The sequence below is a fragment of the Larus michahellis genome, chromosome 1 (assembly GCF_964199755.1).
Source record: "Larus michahellis chromosome 1, bLarMic1.1, whole genome shotgun sequence".
Classification (NCBI taxonomy): domain Eukaryota; kingdom Metazoa; phylum Chordata; class Aves; order Charadriiformes; family Laridae; genus Larus; species Larus michahellis.
Window position 1 is genome coordinate 55,767,284 of NC_133896.1, and position 24,068 is coordinate 55,791,351.

Consider the following 24,068-nt stretch of genomic DNA (forward strand, 5'->3'; position numbering starts at 1 on the left):
GCTGAACGAGCATTGCCCCTGTGCTGCGAGAAAGCAGCCACGGGACACCGCAGCACAGAGTTGGAGGGGACTCCCTCCCATTCAGCAGCAGCACAAGAACAGGGCACCCCAAGGTGTGTACACACAGGTCTGCTCCCTGCTACAGACGCTCCCACTGGGGCCGGAGGCAGCCGAGTGGTACGGACAAAAGCCAATTCCCACAGGATGGCAGCAGCAGCAGCAGGGCTGGAGTGGTGGTGGTGGAGGGGTTGTTCTGTGGCTCCCTGGGACTGGATTTGGCTTTGCAGAGCGCAGGAGGGCCAGGAGCACACAGCGGGGATGTGCGCCCTGGGCTCCAAGGGATCTGCTTTGTGCGAGCTCAGTCACGTTCAGCCCCTGACACCACTCCCTTGCTCATCCAGGAGTCATCCAGTGAGTGACTCCTTCCTGGCCATCAACAGCCAAACCATCTCCCTAGCACATTCCCTGTTCCCTGCTTGGACTCAGGGTGGCTGGCAGAGAACCTGGAGAGCAGAGGGGTGGAAAAGGCAGTCTCTCTCCATCAGAGTAGGTGCAGGGGCACAGCAGGAGGTTGCTGGCAGGCAGAGGCTGCCCACTTGTCACAACAGCTCCCCAGAAGCCAAGCTCTGCTCTTGATCAGGCAGGCACAGTGCATCGCATTAAACTGTCTAGACAGTTGCCGCTGCCTCAGCACACAGAAGGAAATCTCGGCAGCGGGGATGTCTGGGCAGCCCACGCTGCTACTCACTGGAGAGGGTCCAAAGCCAGCCACAGTGAGGGCCACCTCCTGCAGGGAAAGAGGAAATCCACTCCAGACCCTGGCAAGGCCCATGGGGACAGACTCACCTCAGCTCACATTTGATCTGCACCCAGCCGGGACTGCGCAGGAACGACCAGGGATGGAACCACTTCTCCACAGTCTGCAGGCTCGAGCACAGCACCTCTAGCCACAAATGCAGCACCTGCTCGCTGCAGCGATGGGATGGAGGCATGTTACTCGGCTGAAGCCAGGGAAAGAAGCCCCCCGTCCCTTTGGAATAGTCTATTCTCAGCCCAAGCCTTGATCCCAGCCCACAGTTCTGTCCCCAGTGGGAACAGGATAACCCAGTAAACCTGTGGGAGCCACTCCATGCCCTGACAGCTACTTATTCTAGGCAGGAGTCAGGCCAGCGTGATGAATAAGAAAGGAACAGGTCCCACTCAGTGGCTGCAGTGAGTGGGAGAAAAAGAGCCTTTGGCCTAAGGTAGCTTGAAACAACTGCTGCCCTCGAGCCCGCTCCGCCCCCACCCGGGCTCCTCACACCCCCTGCCCTGCCTGAGGGTGTCAGGACCGGACGACTCACTTGAGTCCAACGCAGATGAGGGAACGAAGCTTCACGTCCATCTGTGCATGTGCAGCATCGTGCGTCATGTTCACAGCCTGAACCGCCTGCAGGGTGGAAGAAGTGGTTACCACCTTCTCAGCTCAGCCTCAGGCTGGGCTGGGCACCCATTTCAGCAACACAGTCCAATGCTGCCCTCCCCAGAGCCCCCCACCCTCTCCCAGTGGCACTTACTAGCATCAGAGGAGCCAAGCCTTCCTGATGGCTTTGCTTTCTGCCTTTGCCCAGGCACGCCAGGCACCTAATGGCTTCCCATCAGGGAAGCTCTGGGAGACTCTCAAGCATCTCCCTAGAGAAGGGCATCACCCTCCAGCAGCCTCCATGGGAAACTTCCCCACATTAGAAGCTGGGCTCTGGCTGGGCTGGGGGCAGCACTCACCCGGTAAAGCAGCTCCTCTGGAGTGAGGACTTTTCCGTCTTCATCAAGCCTGCAAAGATCACAGCAGAGAGCTAGCTAGCTCCAGAGCCACCCTGGGCAGAAGCAGGCCCTCCCCCCTCCATGCCTCAACAGCTGTCTTCTACTGCTGAGCCCACAGGTGGTCCTGCACCCATAAGAGAGCAAGATACAGCCCCAGAAGCAAACACAGGAGTGCGAGGAAGGGGGAAGAGCCACTGCCAGCCCCAAATCAGCACGGGCACAGCAGCCTGCTGACACCACACCCACAGGAGGATGGGGCAGACCATGACCCTTCCCAAGGTGCAGAGCAGCAGTTTGGTGAGCACGCAGGAGCAAGGCACAGACCCAGCCTCTTGGTGTGAATAAAGCAGCCTCACCTGTAAGTCTTGCAGAGCACAAGGCGAGAATACACAGAGTCAAAGTCCCGTTCCACTTCCCGGCTTGCAGCCTAGTAAGGCAGAGGGACAGTCAGTACACTCTGCCCTACAGCCCCCTCTGGCAACACTGCCCCGCCAAGGGAACTGAGACATCTCACCTCTTCAATGAACAGCCAGGGGTGGCAGGGCCCCCCCAGCAGAGATGGCTTCTTCAATCCATGTTCAAATATGGACTTCAAGGCTGGACACAGTGTCCCTCGCACCAAGTCCGTCACCCCTTCCGTGACTGAGTCATCTCCAGCGATGGAGTACTGAGGAACACGAAGAGCCAGCTCTCAGCACGCAAGTAAGGGGGCAGAGCATGGAGGTGGTTCGCTCACCTACAGCTTCTACAGCTTCTCTTCGAACACCTCCTCCACTCCCAGGTGCCCACCAGCCTCCTTCTCTTAACCCCTTATGCTCTTGCTGACTCTTGCATAAGGCACCATGTTCAGTGCTGCTCCCCTAGAATTTTGCTGGGACACCAGGACCTTTGTGCCCAGGTGCTGCCCAGGAGACCACACAGGTGACTTCAGCACCATCCTGGCAGCGTCAAGCATGTAAGAACTGCTGCGGCTTGGTGTGATGCTGACTGAGCCAAGGTAAGAAGGACTTGCATTGAGGGTTTCTGGGACTCTGTAAAGCTGATAAAAGTCAAGGCAAATGGGGGCAGATTGGAAACTCTCAGGTCAGCTGGTACACCACTCCAAGGGATCACCCTGACACGCTGTTAGCATGAAGGATATTCCAAAATCAGGATGAGTGGGATCCTCTCTATTTCCACAGCTGGGAGAAGAACTGCTCAGTAGTGCTGCGTGTGTTTATACGCAGAGAGGTGACACGCATCTAAGGAACCAGCCCTGAGAAAGGGGTGAGGAAGCAAGTGAGATGTCAATAGTGACATCTCTCATGGGGCTTCTCTTGGGGGTCTCAGGTCAGCCTTTGAGCCCTTCCTCACTCTCCAAATGCTGAGGAGGAGCAGGAGAACAGGGCCTTCTCCACTTCCCCTGAAAACTGCCTAGGCCAACAGCTGATGACATTTGTCTCCTACCCGTTACCCCAGCCTCGGGACCACATTGAGGTATCTGCTCTAGATAGGTGGCATCTCACCACTGCTGATTTCGAGAGGAACTGAGACAGAGTGCCCCCCTGGGCACAGCTGCTTGGGCAGAATCCACAACCACAAAGCATGAGCAAGATCCACAGGCACAGCCTCAAAGGAGGAAGAGAGCAGCAGGGAGCAGGCAGAAACACTGCCCACAGGAGGATCCTGCTGCGTACCTACCTAGTGCCTTCTCAGCTTTCCCAAAGCTCATCTCCAGGGCCCTTGCAAGGCCAGGCATCACACTCAGCTACTCCCTGCACCCCTCTGGGGCCCTCATTCTCCACTTGATCACAGCAGGAAGTTGAGCAAACAGGCTTAGGAAGAGATAAGCTGCCTGATCACATCACTAAGTGCTCAACAGCCAGACAGAGCAAACAGGCTCAAGGAGGGAAATCCATGGCTCTTTTCAACTATGTTTTTTCAGTTATGATATGACTCTTTCTTTTGTTGTGGGTTTTTTTTTTTTTTTAATTACCTCTTTACTCCGCTCATCCAAGATCTCCACAAATTTTGCAGGAAACCAACCTACAAAGAGTGGACAAAGACATAGACTCTGAGAAACCCCTACACAGAAAAGACCAGAGCTCACTGGAAGCCGAGAATAAACGAGAGTTCATAGGGTCCAACCCCAAAGAAGGAAACGAGCAGCCTCAAAAATCACAAGAATTAAGGCAACTGCAAGAGGAAGCCAATTACAGGACACTGCCCACAAGCAGCCGAGATGACATGCACCCAACCACCCTGTGCCAAGAGAAGGATGGAGCCTAAAGTTGCTGTTTGCAAGAAGTAAGCAGGTAGCTGCACCACTGCTCTCAGACCCTGCTTTAACATTCTCCTTGGCTCTGGCAGATGCTCTGGGTAACTGGCAGAGCCTTTGCTGCAAACATGCCGGAGCGGTTGCTGTGGATGAATGGATGCTCCACATCTGGCCCCACTCTCCCCAGTGCAACCCATCCTGCTCTCACCTCTCAGTCCATTCAGCTCTCCCACCCAACAGTGCTCATCCTTCTGGGAAATTATCTGAAAAACAGGGAGTAGAAAACACTGGTTGAAGAGAGTGCAGTGCCGGGAGGGCTACAGCTGCCCGGCTGTGTGTGCACAACGAGGAACTGCTTTCTTTCCAACTGTTTCGCCAACGTTCTCTTCTCATGCGTCCCACGGCTTTCAAGGGCAAAAAAAGCTACTGCGAACACAACGCTATCCCTGTTTCCCCCAATTTCACATGGGACACCCACAGCTAAAATACAAATGGATGCTGTTACAGTCTTACCACAGCTTAGTGCTGTGGTAAGAGGACAACCAGGACCCAAGTTGGACCAAATCAATGTTTTGCTTATCTGTATGGCAGCCAGGAAAGAGACTCTGTGGTTGCATTGAGAATGACCCACAAGACAACACTCACAGGAACAAACTGTCTCATCCCCAGGCAGCCCCCAGAAACACCATCTGCTTCCCTTGGACTCCTAACTGGGCTCTGAGCTGATCTCCTCCTCTCTTTCCCTGCAGAAGAGGCAGTGCAGCGTCCCAGACAAGTTGGGTCTGCATGGTCCTGCTCTGGTCCCTGACGCACCGTAATGATGTCATTCTTGCGAAAGCCCAGCTCATCGTCATCGTGGCGCTCAAAGTCCAGTAGTGCCTTGGCTCGTCGTCGTCGGTTGCGGGAACAGGCCACATAGTTCTCGTGGTCCCGCTGGTGGCTTTCCATGCTGTAGTCTGGAGTCAGATCCTAGCATGCATGTGGATGAAGAACAAAGAGGAATGAAAAGCAACAGATGATTCCCAGCTAATCTGCCAAAGCTTGCATGCCCCCGTTCCCAAATCTTTTCCTTCTCCTTCCCAAACCTTTTCTTTCTCTAGCAGGCAGACCACCTCTCGGCATAGACCTCCTCCAACCAGGGATGGATTGAGCAACCCTCACCCTCCACCCATTACATTTGGCATGTTCTTCCTTGAGCCCACATTCAGGAGCATTTGAACAGCCCTGTCCTATGGCGGACACTCAACACTCATGCGTGGAGGACACAGCAGTGCAGACCCAGGTGCTCCCACTCACAATGCTGCAGTTTTTGGGATCCACACACTGGAAGTGCCGTGCCACCTGGAGAATGGCCTCACGCAGGTCAGCCACTAGTTCCGTCTGTTTGATGTTCTTGGCTTTCAGTGCCTCCAGATCGTCATCCCCTGGGGCAGCCCACACAGCCAGGGGGAAGGGGAGGAAAGGAAAACAAGTATGAGGTATTTATTTTTTTGTTAACATTAGAAATCATTGATTCTGCAGAAATAAAAAAAAAGCCTGGCATTAGAAGTGCCTACCCGAAGGCTGTTACTTACTGCAAATCTATTCAATAATGTAAACAACCAATACCAATTTCACTGTCTCAAATTTTAAGGAGCTGGTATTTCAAACCACATATGGAACTGGAAGATATCATCTTTGATCTGTCTGGACAACTCAGTATACCACGGTACCACATACTACTTTAGAGAAGTGTCTACACAGTATATAGACGGCTGAATGGTGGGACACAAAACTAGGGAACTTTCAAAAATTCTCTTCAACTGAAATTCTCTTGAAACTGAAACAGCTTTTGGTTGAAGTACTTCTGATTTTTGCATACCTCGCAGGCTGAGAGTATATTCTTCACTGAGTCTTGAAAAAGATGCGAAAAACCAAGACAGCCCACTTTCCTGTGTCAGTCTGGAAGTCAGAGTCATGACAGAAAAGCCACCACATACTTAAGACCTCGACTTCCCTAAGAGCAAGATTTCAAAGGTTTTGGGTCTACAGAAGTGGTCGTAAGTACAAAGAAAAAAGTTACCAAAGCATCTTTCAACTGTCACTAATTCCCCAGGAGTTTTGACAGCCTATCACTATTAATTTATGCAGAGAGATACCTAATGGGATGGATTCTTTATACAGTTAATGTATCTGAATGCCTTAAAAATTAGGTACGTGATGTTTGGGAACAATGAACCATTTGCTTTTTTTTCTAAAAAAATTCAGTTCGTTTTAAATTGAAAGTGTATTTCTTACACCTGTTTTTGCTCTCCCTATAATATAGTGAAGATGTGGTAGCTTGATTAACAAAATCAATATTTAAAACAACGTATTTTTCACACTGACTCCAACTTTTATACACAGCTTTTATGCAAGACCCAAGTAAATCATTGGCTAGCAAATTAGTACTCTGCTTATCTTCAAACAGCATTATAGAAACCAATACGAATAAAGTGTGGCCCCAGCTACACAGCTGCTGCAACAGCTATGTACACATGAAGCTTCTGCGTATTGAAAAGTGATTAACAGTATCTTTTAATCACAAGGGATCCTAATTAAAATACTAAAACTTTAGGAACATTAACAGAAGAACAAAATTAGATTTAAAATTATTTTTTACAATTGTCTTCTATTTGCTAAATTAAATTATTAGAGAATCAGACACAAAGAGCTTAAGAGAAAAGTGAACTTTGCTTCTGGACTAGAAAAACTTTAGGGCATACTTACTCCCAGTCCAAGCAATGAAAATTAACAAAACCTCCTCCTCAGTGGCCAGGGGTAGGAAATAGAGCATGTAAGAAGTCTCACTACAGATTCACAGATACAAAGACTGTAAATAGATAGGTGATCACGCAGACGGTGGGGATTCCCAGAAATTTCATGTTGCTAAAACAGAATGTGAGTAAATAAGAAACTACTCAACCACAGCCACGCTAGCTCTGTGGGCTGCCCTCATTTACATAGGTCACTGATTCCTCCTGTCATCATTCAGTTCCTTCTGGCCAAAATACCGTGCTCTTCCCTCTGCACTCAGATCCATCCCACCCAAACACAAGGAGGAGATACAAGAAGGAAGTTCAACAACCTTTCACCTTAGAACGTACATAATACAGAGGAAAGAAACAGGGGTTTCCATCAGATGCACCTCACTGCACCCACCACGCCTGCACGTATGTTTCTAAAACAGGAAACCAGTGCGGGACCAGCCACGTGTGAGGAGGCTCTATTCTGGGCCTGCAGAGACTGACTAGCTGCACGTTGGTGCAAAGGAGGACTAGGTCTCCTGCATTTCCTTCTTGCAATCCCTATCCAACAGGAAAAGGGCAACACGCACATCTTGTTCTCCACCAAACTACCTTTCGCTGCTTCTTCTTTCTACTCCTTCATTAGAAATCTGGCCCAACTCCTTGAATCTCAGCTAGAGAAAGCCCTGGCCAACCTGATCTACCATGAGCAGGGGTCTGGCTTTGAGCAGGAGAGGTTGGAGTACAAACACTAGAGGTCCCTTCCAAACAGGGCTCCTGTGATTCTACGACTCCCATCCAAGTCACTACTAAATTTGCATTCACTCTAAGGAAGAGGAATTAACTTCTGGGTAAGTTCTTACTCTCAACCCAGACAAGGGCTAGGTACCAGCTCTACACAGTAACTATTGCAGGCAGCAGACTTCACGGTTAAGGTCGTTTGCCAGTTCCCAGTATAAGGCGAATTTATCACATCCAAGCTCTCCTTCCCCTCACTTGGGATGAATTTTTCCATTCTGGTCATCTGCTGCAGGATGATAACTTCTCTATTTTAACGAACGTTTTAATTACTAAAAATATTAGTTAAAAACCATGCCAATCGCTGTACAGAAATCCCACTAAAATGAAAAAAACCCCACCATCAATTATCTCAGTTCTACCATTGATACATTTTGAAGGTTGAACCTATAATTTATCTTTATGCATGGGTATAACTCACTATTGCTTCCATAAAGCTGCTCAAACTTGGTCAAGGAAACTACCTGAGGCACAAGAAAGATGTGTTTGGCAGCTAAGTTCCCTGCAGGTTCAGTCTGCACTGACTGTATGATAACACTACATATAAGAGGTCTGAGTTAAGCTTGCACAAGCAACCTTCCTGCATTTCTTCACTTCTGCATGCTTGACTTTACAGCTTCGTCGGTCTTCTACCATAACTTTTATATGTAATGCTGTATGTGCTTGTAGCAAGCCTGTGACAATATGTCAGCTTCCTGGAGAACGCCAGAAATGCTCTTCTCTGGAAAGATGCACTTTTAGATTTATTCAGGCCATTTCAACCACAGTAGGAACACTATTTGAACCCTGTAAATTCAGTATGTTGTCTTCCCCCGGAAAAACAATTTCTGTGGTGAGATGTGGCAATTTCAAGAAAGCTAACCAGTTGCAAGGAAAGTGATGACAGTGAGGCTTACAATAGAGAGGACTATTATGGAGTCCCAGAAGCAAGTTACGATTAAACCCATGCAAAACCTATTCTGGCCCTGTGCTTTCTGGACATCTGCTGGCTTAGCTCATAAGCAAAGAAAATCAAGACTCAAAAGTGTTCACAACATCAAACTCTCAGAGTAAGTAAGGGGGAATATATCAGTGATGTTTGTATTTATAAATTTTGATGAGTGACCATCCTGCCCTGTCTCAGATCTTCAGAGATGTTCCTGAACTGAGCAGACTAAGATCATACGGTCTGCCAGAAAATGTGTTTGATCTGTTGGTCAGTGCAAGAAGGACATTACAGCTAGGCTGAGCTACAGCCCGCTATTAGTCACCATTTAAGGACTAACCATCTAACCTAAAATTCACTTTCTGAGCTCAGACCAAAGCAAGCAAGTAGAAAACTGCACTTCTTTCTTCTCATCCTTCAGTTCTGGCTCCCTTCTCTTCCTTTGTCTCAGTGTTTCCCTGCTTTGCTCATTCCCCTCCCTCCTAGGCTGCTAGGTGCATCAGCACCATGTGAAAGGCATGGGATTGCCCTTACCAAAAAACAGAGAGGTGATGCCAGATTTCCTGCGCTGGGTCCTGCGCCGCACAATCTGAGGCAGAGGGGAGAGAGAGAACAAAACGCACAGATTAGGACAGATTTCAGAAATAAAATAAAGCAATCCTGCATACAGGTCAGGTCGGGGCAAGGGGTCCTGACAGCTACCACTGGAAGGGGCAGGCAAGTGAACTGGCAATTTTAGACAGGAGTTGTTCTGGTTCTAACACAATGAATCAGCTCTACTGCTTGATATGCTCCATATGCAATGGGTTATTTATAGCTCAATTATTACGAAAGCATAATTGCAGTTCAAGAACCAACCACGATTTGAGTGAATAATTTTAGTTCTAATTCTGCTTGTTGCCAAAAGCAGTTCTACACGTAATTATATATAAATTTCTAAGTGGATGCCTATTACCTTTTAGTATTGCAGGAGCGTCTTGCAATTAGCACGCAGACGAGCATCAAGAATGTATCTTCCACGCAGACTTGACAAACAGGAGTTACTACATCTGCAACTGCAGACTGTAGTCCAAGATTGAACACAGGTGCATTTTTTATTCAGCTTCTCAAAGGCTGCTGCTGTTTTCTGACTGTACCTTCCAGAGTTATTTTAGTGTATCAGTTTCTTACTAATGGATTAACTCCAGTTCCTACTCTGCATGCTGCAAACAAATTCTGCTGAAAGCATATGGTGTTTCTTCTAGTTTCCATTAATAAAATGCACCACTTTCCATCATAAGTCTCATTAATGATAATTACAATCAATGTCAATATCCTTTTCACCTGCAATTTGTCAACTAGGACAGATCTGGCAGCATTTCATTGGTACAGACCTCCCCCTCACTTCCCAATACCTTTTCTCCACTGGATGACACAGTCATCCTGGAGCCAAAATCCTCTCAGACAGGAGGATCTCTTGCTCACAAACAGCAATTGGGAGGAAACACATAAAGGAATGCCAAAAACTGAGCTGCAGAGGCAGATGGAACTCTGTGCACTCACTTTGGATAAATTGTTGACAGTGGTGCTGGAGTTGAGCAGCTGCCCTTGGTCAGCAATGAGGTAGGCCAAGTGTTTGCGACGCTGGGTCTCCACCGCCACATCTGTCAGCGAGCCAGCCACGCGCATAGCCTCCCGCAGCAACACATCTGCATCTTCAATCTGGCTTGGGATGTCCGAGAGCGTGTTGAAGATTGAGGCAGAGTTCTCGGACTGGATTAGCTCGTCCTCCTGCAAGGATGCAATCGTTTTGCCACACAGAACAGCGAGCACGGCTGCTACGCTCTTGGGGCTGCTAGATGCAATTTTACATTAAGTGTACAGCCTGGGCCAGAAACAATGCAGATACGAGATAATTCCATAAAAATTTCAGTAGGAGGAGTTCAAGCTACCTATGAGAGAGGAACAGCATCTTTTACTACTCTCTGCAGTGAGATCTGACCCCAAAATTCAAGCTGGCATGTTTATGAATTACACCATCCATCGCTGAAATGAAGTCAAATCAGCAAGGAAAGACTAAACAGAAGCTATTCTGCACCCACTGCCAAGACTGGGCACAGCAGGGATCTTGCTGGGGACAAGGGAATGGAAGCTGCTCGGTCCCACACACTACAGAGCGCCTACCATGTCAAACTGCCCCACCTTCCCCTTACTCCCAGCAGGCTCACCCTTGCCCTTCCCACAGCAAGCTGAACCACAAAATTATTTTTTGCATAAAAAGGAAGAGATCGGGTGGTTCAATGTAAGACAGCCAAACCAAATGTAGTCAGGACAATGGTAATCTCTTGGAGCATCCAACAGTGCCATCAAAAGCTCCCCAAATGACCCCAATCTTGGCTTTATATATCTGCTCAGAGATGGTGCAAAACCAGGAAGTATCTTGGTTTAGGTAAAATGGACCCTCGGGTTGGGATCTAGACCGAATAAAGGGAGGCAGCTGATGGGGTTTAATTATGAGGGAACAAATGAGGTAGGCAGGGGAAACAGCAGTCCCTGAATCCTGTGAAATGCCTTGGAAGTTCTTCACAGCCCCCAGTTCCGAGGAAGGCAGGAGGTCGTCTTCCAGAGCACATTCCCAAACCACACACAGGAAGTTGATACAAAACTCTCTTGCCCCTAAAACTCAGAATTAAACACTGAAGTACAACAAAGGACAAAGAGGAGGTGGGAATTACCTTCATACTGAGCATGCCCAAAGTGAGCTGGAACAGCACCAGAGACCCCTGGTAGAAGAAGAGGTCCCAAATACGTAGCAGCAGCTTGATGTGGACAACACTAGCGAAAGAGGTGAGGAACCAGTGCAAGGTAATCAAGGAGAGCTCTGCAAATAAAGATACAGAAAAGAAATATGACAAGGGAAGTCGGCCAGCTAGTGAAGATGGACTCTCCTAAGTGCTTTCCTCCCAGCCCAAAGATGACCATGCACTGCCTTCGTGGCCAGGAGGTTTGCTCCTAGCCCTGCTGCTCTCCCTTTGCGAAACAAGAACAATAATTTTTGTCTGCATGTCACCCTGGCAAGAAAAGCTATGGTTTCTGGGGCACACTTTTACCAATGTCGTGCTCCTGGAGCAGCTTGTCCAAGCGGGGCAAGTACTGCACGATGAGCTGTCGCAGGACACGCTGGTCAGTTTGCACGCCCATCAGGGTGGTGCTGAAGTAGGAGGCAGGAACCAGTTCCTCTATGATAGCACACATCATCCAGAAAGCATCTTCCTCCTCCAGGAAGAGCAGCAGAGAGGCAGCCACCTAGGATTTTGAAGGAAGAAGAACTGCATGTCCTAAGAGGAGCAAAACTCTTTCCCCACTTCCTCAGATGGAGAGATGGACCAGTATCTAGGTGACCAACATCTTCCTTCCTCTGCAGCAGCTCTCCTGCAGTCTCCCACTGAAGTGATTTCTCCTCAGTGTAATGCCTGTCCCTCCCCAACAGATGGACTGAATTCTTCCACATTTTTGGACACGTGGTGCTACTCTGTTCTCCCTTCCCTAGGACAAACATTCCATGTGGAAGGGATTTCCCTTCAGCTCATCTGGAGGCCATAGCATCTGGCAGCACTGCCTCAAATCACTTGCCCCAGCATAGCCACCACAGACGAAATGATCCCTATCATAAAGCCACTCTGAAAGCAGGTTACCATGCCGGTGCCTTGGCAATATCCAATCTCTGGGTACAGCCAGGCAAGTCCCCGTAGTATCCTGCGTAGCCGTGGCACCCCGATACTGTTCATGTTGGAGAAGCAGGCGTTGCTGGGCATCGTGCGGAGCAAGTCCTTTTCAATCTGTGAGACAGCCATAATCAAGAACAGGGTCAGCTAGCAGCCTCTGAACAATTGCCTTCTGCTCTCTGCACTTCCCCATGGCCTCTTGCCTCAGGGGACTCTGCTCCTCACACTCATGCGTAAGTTGTTAGGCACCAAAGAAGATGACCCAAGCACCTTGGGTCAGTTTAACAGCCTTCACTGACATGTCAGAAAAAGCCAGTGCAGACGGTGACGTGGTGTCTCCCAAGAAATACTTGCCTAAACTCAGCCCCCAGCTTCACCACTGAGAATAGCAGGCATACTGGTTGGGAATTTCATCTGCTTTGATTTCAAGCAAGGCTTCCCAACAAACCTACCCCATCAAGAAACGAACAATCTGGCTACCTCTGTGACAGGGGACTCGGAGGTGAAGAGCCCACAGATCTCCCTTGGGCAGTGTTGTTCTTCCTTCCAATTGTCTTGCTGGTGTTCAGAGACTTTGCATTTGAAAGAACAAAGAGAGTCCCTGGAAGCAGCTGCCACTACCTCAACAGAGGTGCATCTGTCAGCCTTTCACCCTTCACTTCCCTCAATGAATAGCAGGATGTTTGCCAGGATGCAGCACTGTTTTCTAGCCTGCAGGTACCATGCGTCCAATCACTTCCCTGCTTTCCTAGAAAGGAGGGTAGCTGCATAGTTGCTATTCCAACAAAAGGAGAAATATGCCCAACAGGATCAAGCTTTACCAGGATTCAACCACACATCCTCTCAACTGTCCCTGCTGCAGATGTTAGGTAGGCACCCCTCGCTCCTCACGCAGCAAATCTTGCCCTTTCTCCTCACTCCCTTATGCCCAGTCAGCACTAGGCAGTATCTCCTACCTGTTTGGCAGCAATGGTTTCATCATTAGAGCTGTTTTTCACGATATCCCGATATGACATCTCTGAATTCCTCTTCTTCTGCAAGGCCCCCGACAGGCGCATCCACAGCTGGGAGGAAAGGGTGAATAGAGTTAGGAAGCATCACTAAAACAGCCAGAGAACGCCATAATCTGGCACCCTCTGAACCAAGAGAAAGTAGTCTCGCTCCACTGTCTCTTAGTCCAGGCAGGAGAGCCTGCCCAGAACAGGCAGCACTCTTACCTGTGGCCTCATGCTGTGCGGGATGCCAGCTAGCACCAGGGAGCGCAGCTTGTCTGAATGTGGTAGGGTGACCTCAATTTTGTCCCAGGTGAGGTCGCCCACGTCATGGTTGTGTGTGAATTCCAGATGAGCCTGCCACTTGAGCCTCTGCTGCGGCTCCTCCGTCAGTAGGACCCCCAGAAGCTTGCTGGAGTTTGGCTCAGCACCATCTGCCTCAGCAAAGGGAGGAGAATGAAACGCAGACAAGTGAGAGAGGGGACAGCAAAGGGAACAAACACAGGGCAGGGTGGGGAGTAGGAAGACCATCTGAAGAAAGCATATTAAAAACATTCACATCTTCCAGCCAGAGCAAAGCTTGGTTTCTAACTGTCTTATCCATGCAGCGGATTTTATGGTCATAAGCAAAAGGGACTGGGGCCTTGAGAACTACGAAGCTGTCAGCAGGCTTCTAGTCTCTACTTACTCATGATTTAGAGCAGAGCGTGGCTGGAATTAAACAAGACCCTGGCAGCAGTCATCCTGCTGGGTTTTGTAAGGATCTGTAAAGGCTGACAAAAGCATAGCAAGCCTCAGAAGTGGCAAGCAGAAGCTATATGCTCATGTAAGTACTGAGGTGCAAAACGTTAACTTTGGGGGTATTTAATCAACAAAAACGCTTTAATAAAGACACTTCCAAATTCTCAATGAGAAAGCACCTTAACCTGAGGCTGGCTTTCTAAAACAGATACTTTAGCACAAGTACAGGTTTGACGTAAGGCCCTCTGTCCTTCATCATATAACACATCTCAACGATGCAGTCCAAATCCTTCTGCTGATTTTATAATGCACAGGTCTATCAAATGTTCTAGCTGAAGGAAATCACTGTGTCCTGTCCTCATCTCCTGGACGTTGCTTCAATGACTCCTCTATGACTCAAGGTGCCTCAGGGTACACATGCAAACAACTTCTGCCCTTGCACCACACAGCCTGAGCCCTAAAAACGTCCTCTCAGAGCACATAAAGCAATTCCTATGTCCCCCACTCCTTTCCCTTCCTCTTTGCAAAGGCAGCCAGCTGCTGTAGCTCAACGCCCAGCTGCAATAGCTCTCCACACCTCCTTCTATTTGGTTGCCTGCCTCTGTATCTTGCAGGAAAACCAGGATGTGGGTTCTGCCCCTAGAATTTGCCCTACACTTTGCCAAGCTACTGGGATGGGTAGAACTCATACTGCTGCCACTGACCTTGGCCACGAGTTTTTCATCAGACAGCACATGTCACTGTGCCTGCTATCAGCGCTTACAGTGCTACTGAATGTGACGGAGACCCCACTGTGAACTGTGAAAGTTGCCCTTCCCCAGCACGCAACTGCTAATGGAAATGGTAACTTCCTCTTGACTTTTCTCTCTCTCACCCGTGGCAAAAGTATAAGGGGATGGAAATAACTTTGCTGCACAGTCTATGCTCCAGCCTCCCATAAGGCCAGCACGTCTAATGCACTTGATTACAATGGTAGGATACAGAAAGATGACAAAGGTGGGTAGACAAAAGCTAGCACAGAATGGTTGCAAAATCACACTGCCATACTCGAAGCATGGGAAGGGCTGGACACAGAACACAATGGAAGGGGGAGGGATGGGACTGGCTTTACCTTCCTTATCAACTCGGAAACCAAATTCATCATAGCGGAACTCTGGCTGCTCGATGGATTCTTCTTTCTGGGAGATGTGAGGAAGAACAGACACTTTCACCAGTTTAGCACTGAACAACTGAACAGACAATGTGGATATTGCTCCATCCCACTACTGTGTGCACTGTGCCCTCTGAGCAACTAGACTCCTTGCCCTTTTACTTTCAATGCCTCCCACCACAATTCCCAGGTGGGCAGATCTTGCATGTGATTCCCATTTTGACTTCTCCATGGAAGTTGTGAAGCCCTGCCTTCACACCTGCACAGATTTTCCCAGCAATCCTTCTCCCAGCAGGGCTTGAGCACAGCATCATATCAAGATCAGAACTTCCCACCTGGAGGGGCACACAGCCCTCCTCACAGAATCCACGCACATCAGCTAAAGTGGTCTCTACTGTCTGCATCTCCAACATACAGCCGTCCTCTGTTACCTCTGCACACATGCTGCAAATTCAGCCCCCTGCATTGCTCCATCTCCTGCTTGTTGCTTTCAGATTTCTCTGAAAGACAGCAGGCGAAACTGGGATTTGCACCTATGTAGCAAACCTGAATTATAAGCCAAAGGAAATTAAGGTCCATGACCCAAATCTCAACTTTCCTCATCTGTGCTCATGGTTGGCAACTGGGGTGTACACATTGGAGGTTGCAATAGGCTTTTTTTAAAGGAGTGCATGCCCTTACAGATACCTCCCCTTTCCTGCAAGCCCACCCGCCCTTCCTGTGGGGTCTTGCAAGCATTGCACCCAGGCAGCACCCAAGAAACATCTTCTAGCATAGCTCCACAGTAAGTTTCAACCTGCTTCACTGGGCTCAGCTGCCTTCATGCAAACACTGTGGGTAAGTTACAAAATTCCATGGCTGCTTCCTTCCTCCCTGCTCCCCCTACCTGGTGACAAGTCTTGAGGCTAGCATTTCCTGCCATGCACAAGCCATCCAGAGTAGCTTGATGGTGACAGAGACTCCCTTGAGGGTGTCAACATTTTTACAGTGGAGCAATAGTTGCAAAACGGCAGGGCAATAATTCACAGAAGTTACTTTGTGCTCTGCAAGATCCTCTTGCAAGAGCCAGCATGCAGCCGCAAAACACATGAAGTTTAAGTTGCAAACGAGCATCCACAACCAAACCACTGGAGGAAGAGTGCATCTCTTCCTCGTTTGCCCTGTGGCTTTCAGAGACCACCAGAAATCACCAGGGTCCCTTTACTTCCGTGCAGAGCCAGAGAACACCCCCTCCCTGCCCCACGCCATACCTGTGTGTATTTTGCCAGGATCTCCTGAGGCCAAATGCTGGGAGTGAGTGCTGAGAAGGGACCCCCAGCAGAGGGAGTGTGATGGCCTAAACAGAAAGAGATCAACATATAGCAGTGAAAACCTGGAAGATTCCCTTAGAAGCACACTCGATACAGACTGTTCCAGCAAGAGAAGGACACTCTCAACAGTTTGCCACTACTCTAGACATTCAGACAGCTCCCACTTCACCAAGAAAGCAAGTAATTTCAGATGGTTTTTTTTTCCTTATCATCAAGAAAAAAAAGCAGAAAGGCAAAACGGAGTTCCCTCTAAGAAAGAAACGTACAGGGAAGAGAAAGAGTTCCGTGGCATCATGTGATCTTTCTTCTGCTTAGAAAAGCTGTGTGGTCAGTGCCAAACCAGATGAACTACTACCAAAAAATTATTATGGAGAAGTAAATGCCTCCTATGGAGGCATTGACCCCAGCATCAGCAGCACTCCAGCATTCCCCAAAACTTTGTCACCCAGGCACCAAAATTGAAAATCAGAGCCCTCAGCAAGATGCTCAATTGCTTCCTTTCCTCCAGAAGAGCTGGGATATTGTCAGATCACGTATAGAGAGCTGCAGCAATGGCAGCATGCCTATCATCTTGGCTGTGTTCAAGATAAGCACGTTTCCAGTCTCGGTAGTGTCCTACTGAACAGCTTCCCTTGGAATAAAAGCAGACATCAAGTTCTGCAAATGAAGCAGATAAGCACGTCCCAGGTCTTCCACTGTGCCCATCACCAGGAAAAAGGTTTACTTGGCTTTGAAGTATAGTATCCCGCAGGGTTATATGCCCTGAAATAAAGACCATAGCTGTTTAGGAAGGTTTAGACAAAAATACAGGGTGGGTGAGTGGGCCACTGTAAGAAGCAGGCAACCTAGTTTCAATAAAGCTTATATTTCAGTAGTCCACAGATGAACTCCAGTAATTCTTCAGCCTTCTGCCTGCCCTAGAGCTACCATTGTACAGCAAAAATCTCTCAGCTTTGCCTCCACTTTGGGGCAAATCTTGAGAGAATAGAACCAAGCAAATCTTATGAAAAACAGGGAAGGCAGACTACATTTCAACCTCCTCCTTCCTCTGTGTTCAATGGCTGAAGCAGCTTCTGCAGGCTTCAGCACAGGGTAAAAGAAGGAACTGAGTCCACTCTGAGTGAAAAGGCAGCTGGGTCACAAAGAGTGGGGTCATTTCCTCTTCCCCAATTTGACCAAACAGTATGTGAATGTAAAGAATGGCTCTTGGAACAAGTAACTTTATTTTACTAAGTTGTAGCTGAAGAAAGAACAAGCAACCAAACAAGAAGATACTGTGTCCATTTTTGTCTGCTCACCTGACATTGCGCTAGGGAAGGCTGAGTAGCAGAGGCTGCCAGCGGGTCCAGAAATGCTGTTCTCAGAGATGGGAGGTCACTATCCTGTTATAAAAAGGAAAAAAATATAACCAAATTAGTGACGAGAGAATTCAATTAGCATCTAAGAACACAATGGGGACAGACACAATGGGGACAGACCCTCACACACAACTTCCCCAGGAAAATGAAATCCCTTAGTATGTAAATTCCCCATAGGAAAATTAAATTCCAGAGACTGGAACTTCCTCTTTGTTTCATACCTACCTATCAGCTAGAAAGAGCACACTGACATTTACCAAATCCCTTGAGACAGTAACAGCATGGCTGATAGAAAAAAATGTCAAAAATCAAGTCAACTTTCATTGCCTTTTCCATCGCATGTTGTGAGTCCCTCATTTAATTACAGATACTATATGGAGAGTCCCATATTTAACTATGAATACTAAAAAAACACCTTGTACATCATCATTCTCTGAATATACTGCCCATGGAGAAGGGACTAGAGTGGTGAAAAGTGTACAGGGGGGTATCATTAGAAGCAATAAGCCTGAAAGATTTTAGGGGTAGCATCACAAAAGCAAAGTGTATTAGGCTGTGCAATACAGCTCCCTGAAGGGAGCTGGGAAAGCTTCTGACAAGGATTTTTTGTGATGAACTGGACTAGGATATGGACAACACACAAACTAGTACCTCTGCAATGAGCCAGGCTACTCTAAACTGAATCTGGTGACAGAGCTCAGATGATGAAACAGCCTGCATAGCTCCTCTCCTTACTTTCCCAATACCAGTTCACAGCAGATTTTTATAGGGCTTTTCCAGGACAACAACATAATAGTTCAGTAATCAGAGAGAAATATTTTGGACTTTAAGATCAACCTTGTAACTGTACGTGGGAGACAGCAAGAGCCACCTCTACCAAGCAGATAATGCCAGTGCTGGGATGTATCAGTCACTCGCACTTATTTGGGAAAGAACCTGACAGAAACTAACATTTGTACATCTGGAATGGGTTTTCCAGCTTCCCCTTTTCAGTAAAGCTACTTGACTGGAAACTGCTAAAAGGAGGAACCCCAGGGATTTATCCAGCAGTCCCTGTCCAAGTTGTTTATAGTGCTCAATAGTACAAGGTTATATTGCCTTTGCATCTCAGTGAGCTTTTCATTGAGCACTTGCAGCCTGGAAGTGGCTTGATACAGCACTCCAAGATAAGCAGCTGTAAAACACTGCAAAAGCATAAAAAGCATCTGTGTCTGAGAACACAAACGATAAGGCTTCTGCCTCCCAGATTTAAACAGTTCTCTGCATGAGAAAAGCTGGCACAGATGAACAGACACCAACCCTCAGGGCAAAAAGAAAAAAAACAACACACAAAACCAATAAACAAAAAAAGTTCAGCTTTTGTTTCCGAGAAGGAGCAACCACACAATGGCCAGTCACTTACCCACGAGTTCTTCAAATGCTCTTCTGTCCTTCCCACCACTCTAGCCCCACTTGTTCTCTTAGCACCACCTTTTCCCTCAGCAGCTGAAGGTGTTATACCAAGAATTACAAAATGGGCACCTGCACACTCATTTTACATGGGAACACACACAGCACGCACACCACGCAGGTAAATTTGCTGACAATACTGACTCCCCTTTCAACATCACTGTGAATGTATTTTGATGCTTTTTTTCAGGCTTATCACTGCCCTGTGATCACAGCCTGTTCATGACCCTGCAATATGTCCTTCTCCCCTGTCTTCTCTCAGCCCAGCGAACCCTGTTTCCAGTGTCTTTTATTAGGAATGCAGTCGCTGTTTCAGCCATGTGGCATGTCTGCCATGCTTCTCATTACCTGTGCCCTGAACCCGTGCTCGGTACCTCAAGCCTGTGATTAGGGATCCCCCTCAGTCATTATTAACCTTCATCCCATGCACAACCACTGCTGAACCAACCTGCTGCAGAGGAGCCAGGCCAGTGTGTTAGGCACATAGGTGAGAAAACACCCCATAACAAGGGAATTAACCACGGTGCTCGGGAAGCAGGGCAGGAGAATGCTGAGGCGAAAAGTCCCTCCTCATACAGGTGCAGCAGAGGGGAACACCTTCCCTTGTCCACGTCACCGCACGGTGGCCTCCACCTTGCTGGAGATCACTCCCCTGCCTGCTGCCTGCCCTCCCATCCCTGACGTTAGAGCACTGAACTTGGTGGGCAGGTTTTTCCTGCCTCTGGTTCCTATAGAAACCTTCCTGCAAGCACCCGTCTGGGACCTGGCCCACAGAGAAGCTCACCTTGCTGCTGGCACCCCATGCGGAAGGGCAGGGTGCGGAGTGTGAATGACACCAAGAGTCGGCTCCTGCTGTGGCACAAGGAGGTGGTGCGCCAGGGACTGTGCCAGGTGTCTCCAAAAGAAGGTGCCAAGGCCACTATGTCAGCCCTACAGGTCTCCACCATCCTGCTTTCTGCCCCCTTCCCACTCTACCTCCAGTAAAGCATCACAGGAACTGGGAGGAAGGTTCCCTGATGCAGCCAGGCACCACCCAGTGCAAGCCAGGAGGAGGAAGATGGTATCTGGCAGATGGGATTGAGATAGTAAATTCTTTTTTTTGACTGAGGGATATAAACCTAAAGCATCTTTCCAACTCTCCTAGCCAGGAGACAGCAAGTAACAAAAGGGGCTCCCAAGAAGCCTGTGAAATTCCATGCACAAAATCACTACAGCTAACTTAGCTGTGTTATTTGAGCAGTACACACTTTTGAAAATGAGGAACAGTAAGGGTTACAAAGGACAAAACACATTAGATCCAAGAAATATTACTGGCACTTCCAAACCCTCAGAAATCTAAAATTAAAATCAGTTTTTACCCACGCATTAAGACGCATCTCCCATGTTTAAGGGCAATTTAAGTTTCCTACCCAAAGCAATTTTGGTCACGCAACAGGTGACCAAAGTCTTTCACGCTTTTGAAAAGTGTGAAAAGTATTTTTTGTTAAAATTAAAATATTATCTGTTATTTGCAGCTTTACTTTTTTGAGTTCAGGCTCTAAAACAAACCACACCACCATTGATTCCAGCCTGCTAGAAGACAGCTACAATGACAGCGTGTGTACCTGAAAAAGACGGCTGCAAGGGAAGCACACAGTCAGCATCAGGTACAGCTATTTGAAGCACTCCAGCTGCAACACCTTTGTCGGAGTTGCAAATACACGTGGTGCAGGATTATATCCAATTAGTTTCTTCCCAGTGTAGGTGTCCTTTTGAAATCGACGTTTGCAAAGGAGACCTAAAAATTCACTTCCACTTGGCAATATGAAGCCTCCTCTGGACACACCTGCTCTTCCACACAGCTGTGATATGAGAGATTTCAATTACCTGGCTTCTTGCAAACACCAGATAACAATCTCCTGCTGCCTATGTTGTACTTGCTTGGCCTCTTTTGCCATGTGATCTCCACTTAAGCCTGCTGTGGTAGCTGCTGGATGTGCTAGACATGAAATTGCGCTGTCAGGAGCCTTTCAGCAGGATCTTTCTTTTGGGACAGAAACACCTTCCCAGGAGCGTTCTTCCTCTGCTGATTTTAGCAACAACAAAATAAGAATCCACCAAAAAAGCAATATACCTCTAGCAGACAGACTCTGCGGAAGACAAACATTTTACAAAGCAATGTGTTTGTATGCTGAAAACATGACAACATGTAATTACACAGGAGCCGTCAGTGAACGTCGTCAGAAGGACCAGAACAAGCATAACAATCATTCTTTTTAGAATGACTTTCTTCCGCTGTCATAGGAACAGCATATGCAACACTGCATGTGTTAAATCCCACTACCATCGTGTCCTGGTTTGAGGTAATACAGAACCAACTTTCTGTTCGGGAATTTTATTTCTTAGCTAGGCCTCTTCTAACGCTCTGCAATTAACAGCGTGTTGTGTCAAAAGCGGTTCGCTCAGAGCGATAAGACAGTTTGTGCCAAGGAGTGGTATGCAGAGAGGCTCTTGCTTATACTTATTGCTGTAACAACCAAGGTCAGCTAATTTCATTATTTGCCCCACTGGAGGGTCAGAAGCGGAAAAGCGTAGAGGGGTCCCACCTGCAGGGAGGAGCAGACAGGACAGGTGACCCAAAAATTGACCAACAGGGATGTTCTATCCCATCTGCCCCATGCTCAGTATAACAGCTGAGCAATCAATGGGTCAACTCTCTTCCTTCAATGGCTGACGTCTGAGGAAGACCCTGCCTGTTCATCTGCCTTTGATCCCGATCCGTGCGCTCCTGACTCCAGCTGTGGAATCCGGTTCCCACCCATCACTGAGTCCAGTCTGGGACTTCCCCAGTGCCTGCTGGTGACGTCATCCTGGGAGCTTAATACGGTTTTGTGTATACTGTTATCTATTTTCATTATTTCCCTTTTTATTTTATTATTAATATTTCATTAAAGTAGTTTAGTTTCTTCTAAACTCATAAATCTCTTTATCTCTCCTCCTCCCCTCTGTGTACGAGAGGTTGCGGGGGGAGCATCTGTTGCCAGTCATTGGCCAATTTGGCCAAAACTACAACACACCTCTGGACTGTCAGCTCGTTTCCACTGCTCTCTATTCCTGTCCTTTATTGAAAAAAAAAAAATGGTTTGGAAAAGGGAAAAGCAATTGCAAAGCCACAGTACTCATCCAGAGGCCACACGGTTAGGTGTGGTTCTAGAAGCCTCTTCCAGCTCAGCTTTTAAAATCCCATGCAGATTGCACCCAAATTAACATTTAGACCAACTCTTCCTCTTGCAGAAATCAGACAAAAATCAGACCCTACGCTGAATCAGGCAGTTAATTTCTGTCCTCTCACACCTGGAAAACTTCGTTTTCCTAATTAAAATTCTGACTTGCCCAAGAGGAGCTCTCAGCTGGAAGCCCTTTGCCTTCCCTTCCCCCACTGGTTTCTCCTTCAGGTCAGGCAAAGGCATGTCCCGGAGCTGCAAATGCCATTAGTCCCACGAGTCAATATTTGCTTTGCAGGTATACAGTCAGAAGAAAACTCCAGCTTCACAAACAAGTACAGCCACACACCTGACCAAGGGGCAGACAAGATGCAAGTAATTTCTGTCCCTCGCAGCCTGACACCCTGCCTTTTTAAGTGATGCAGAATCCCACGCACACACCGACACGCACCTACTCCTGGTTACGGAGTCAATAACGGTGTTGGTCATTCCAAGAACTATCCGTTTAAGGCTTACAAACCACAACCAGCCTCACCCTGCTTTGTGTGTTGCGCAGCAGACTACAAACGCAGGAGGGAGGTGATGAGGTGGTAGCCTTCATGATCATTTTCTACCACATGACTTGGAATAAAAAGTTGGGGGACTTTAGCTGCCCTCAGGCAATTTCTCGTAGCAAAGCAAATGAACCAGAGATAAAATAAAAGCCTATGGGTAGGCCTAGGAAGGGGGACGTGAGACTTGGGAAGCAGCAAAGGTGCTTATACCTTATAGCAGCCTTCCAGTACCTAAAGGGGGCCTACAGGAGAGATGGGGAGGGACTCTTTATCAGGGAGCGTAGCAACAGGACGAGGGGGAATGGCTTTAAATTGAAAAAGGGGTGTTAGATTAGATATTAGGAAGAAATTCTTTACTGTGAGGGTGGTGAGGCACTGGCACAGGTTGCCCAGAGAAGCTGTGGATGCCCCATCCCTGGAAGTGTTCAAGGCCAGGCTGGATGGGGCTTTGAGCAGCCTGGTCCAGTGGGAGGTGTCCCTGCCCATGGCAGGGGGGCTGGAACTAGACCATCTTTAAGGTCCCTTCTAACCCGAACCACTCTATGATTCTATGAAGGCTGTGACAGCCTTCCAGAGCCAGGTGGGCAGGCACAAAGGACAAGCTGCTGACAGTGTTATGTGGCTGACTGCAGAGGCATCACTCAGGACTCCAGTGCTGACCAGTCACCAACTGGGATCACATACCAGTGCCTCCTCCCAACTGTCCCAGGGCTTTGATAGAGCAACACGTAACAGAGACAACAAAAAGTAAACCGGAACTCTGTGTCTCCTGCCATAAAGCACCTTGTAGGCTGCTGGCCACGTTGGAAATGTAATTTTGTGCAGAAACGTAACTAAAAGGTGCTTCCATGCAACAGATCTGCTCCCTGCACTGACTGGTGTCCAGCAAGTCTGCCTGCTGTAATGACGGAGAGCCCCAGTGCAGCCGAAGGTACTGAGACATTTCCAGTTTACACAAAAGGAACAGAACAAGTCACTTCCAGTTTCACATCCTTTTCATCTCCATTTTTTAAAGTATGTGAAGAAGCAGAATCCTGGTTCCTACAACTTACACATTGGACA

General features: G+C 48.0%; 1 protein-coding gene across 2 annotated transcripts in view; it reads right to left on the reverse strand.

Annotated features, from left to right (window-relative positions):
• Positions 1-24,068, reverse strand: part of SGSM3 (small G protein signaling modulator 3) — a 31,523-nt gene that overhangs the window by 2,481 nt on the left and 4,974 nt on the right. For both annotated transcript variants that reach the window (XM_074578246.1, XM_074578257.1), the window contains exons 2-20: positions 17,741-17,824; positions 16,383-16,468; positions 15,094-15,160; positions 13,467-13,675; positions 13,206-13,313; positions 12,220-12,363; positions 11,635-11,830; positions 11,260-11,405; positions 10,088-10,315; positions 9,080-9,134; positions 5,354-5,481; positions 4,871-5,026; positions 4,266-4,320; positions 3,776-3,825; positions 2,315-2,467; positions 2,157-2,227; positions 1,762-1,810; positions 1,344-1,429; positions 847-969 (exon numbers count right to left, since the gene is read on the reverse strand). In XM_074578246.1, the coding sequence (XP_074434347.1) occupies positions 847-969; positions 1,344-1,429; positions 1,762-1,810; positions 2,157-2,227; positions 2,315-2,467; positions 3,776-3,825; positions 4,266-4,320; positions 4,871-5,026; positions 5,354-5,481; positions 9,080-9,134; positions 10,088-10,315; positions 11,260-11,405; positions 11,635-11,830; positions 12,220-12,363; positions 13,206-13,313; positions 13,467-13,675; positions 15,094-15,160; positions 16,383-16,468; positions 17,741-17,747 (2,117 nt within the window). In that variant the 5' untranslated portion in view covers positions 17,748-17,824. The remainder of the gene's footprint in view (positions 1-846; positions 970-1,343; positions 1,430-1,761; positions 1,811-2,156; positions 2,228-2,314; positions 2,468-3,775; positions 3,826-4,265; positions 4,321-4,870; positions 5,027-5,353; positions 5,482-9,079; positions 9,135-10,087; positions 10,316-11,259; positions 11,406-11,634; positions 11,831-12,219; positions 12,364-13,205; positions 13,314-13,466; positions 13,676-15,093; positions 15,161-16,382; positions 16,469-17,740; positions 17,825-24,068) is intronic.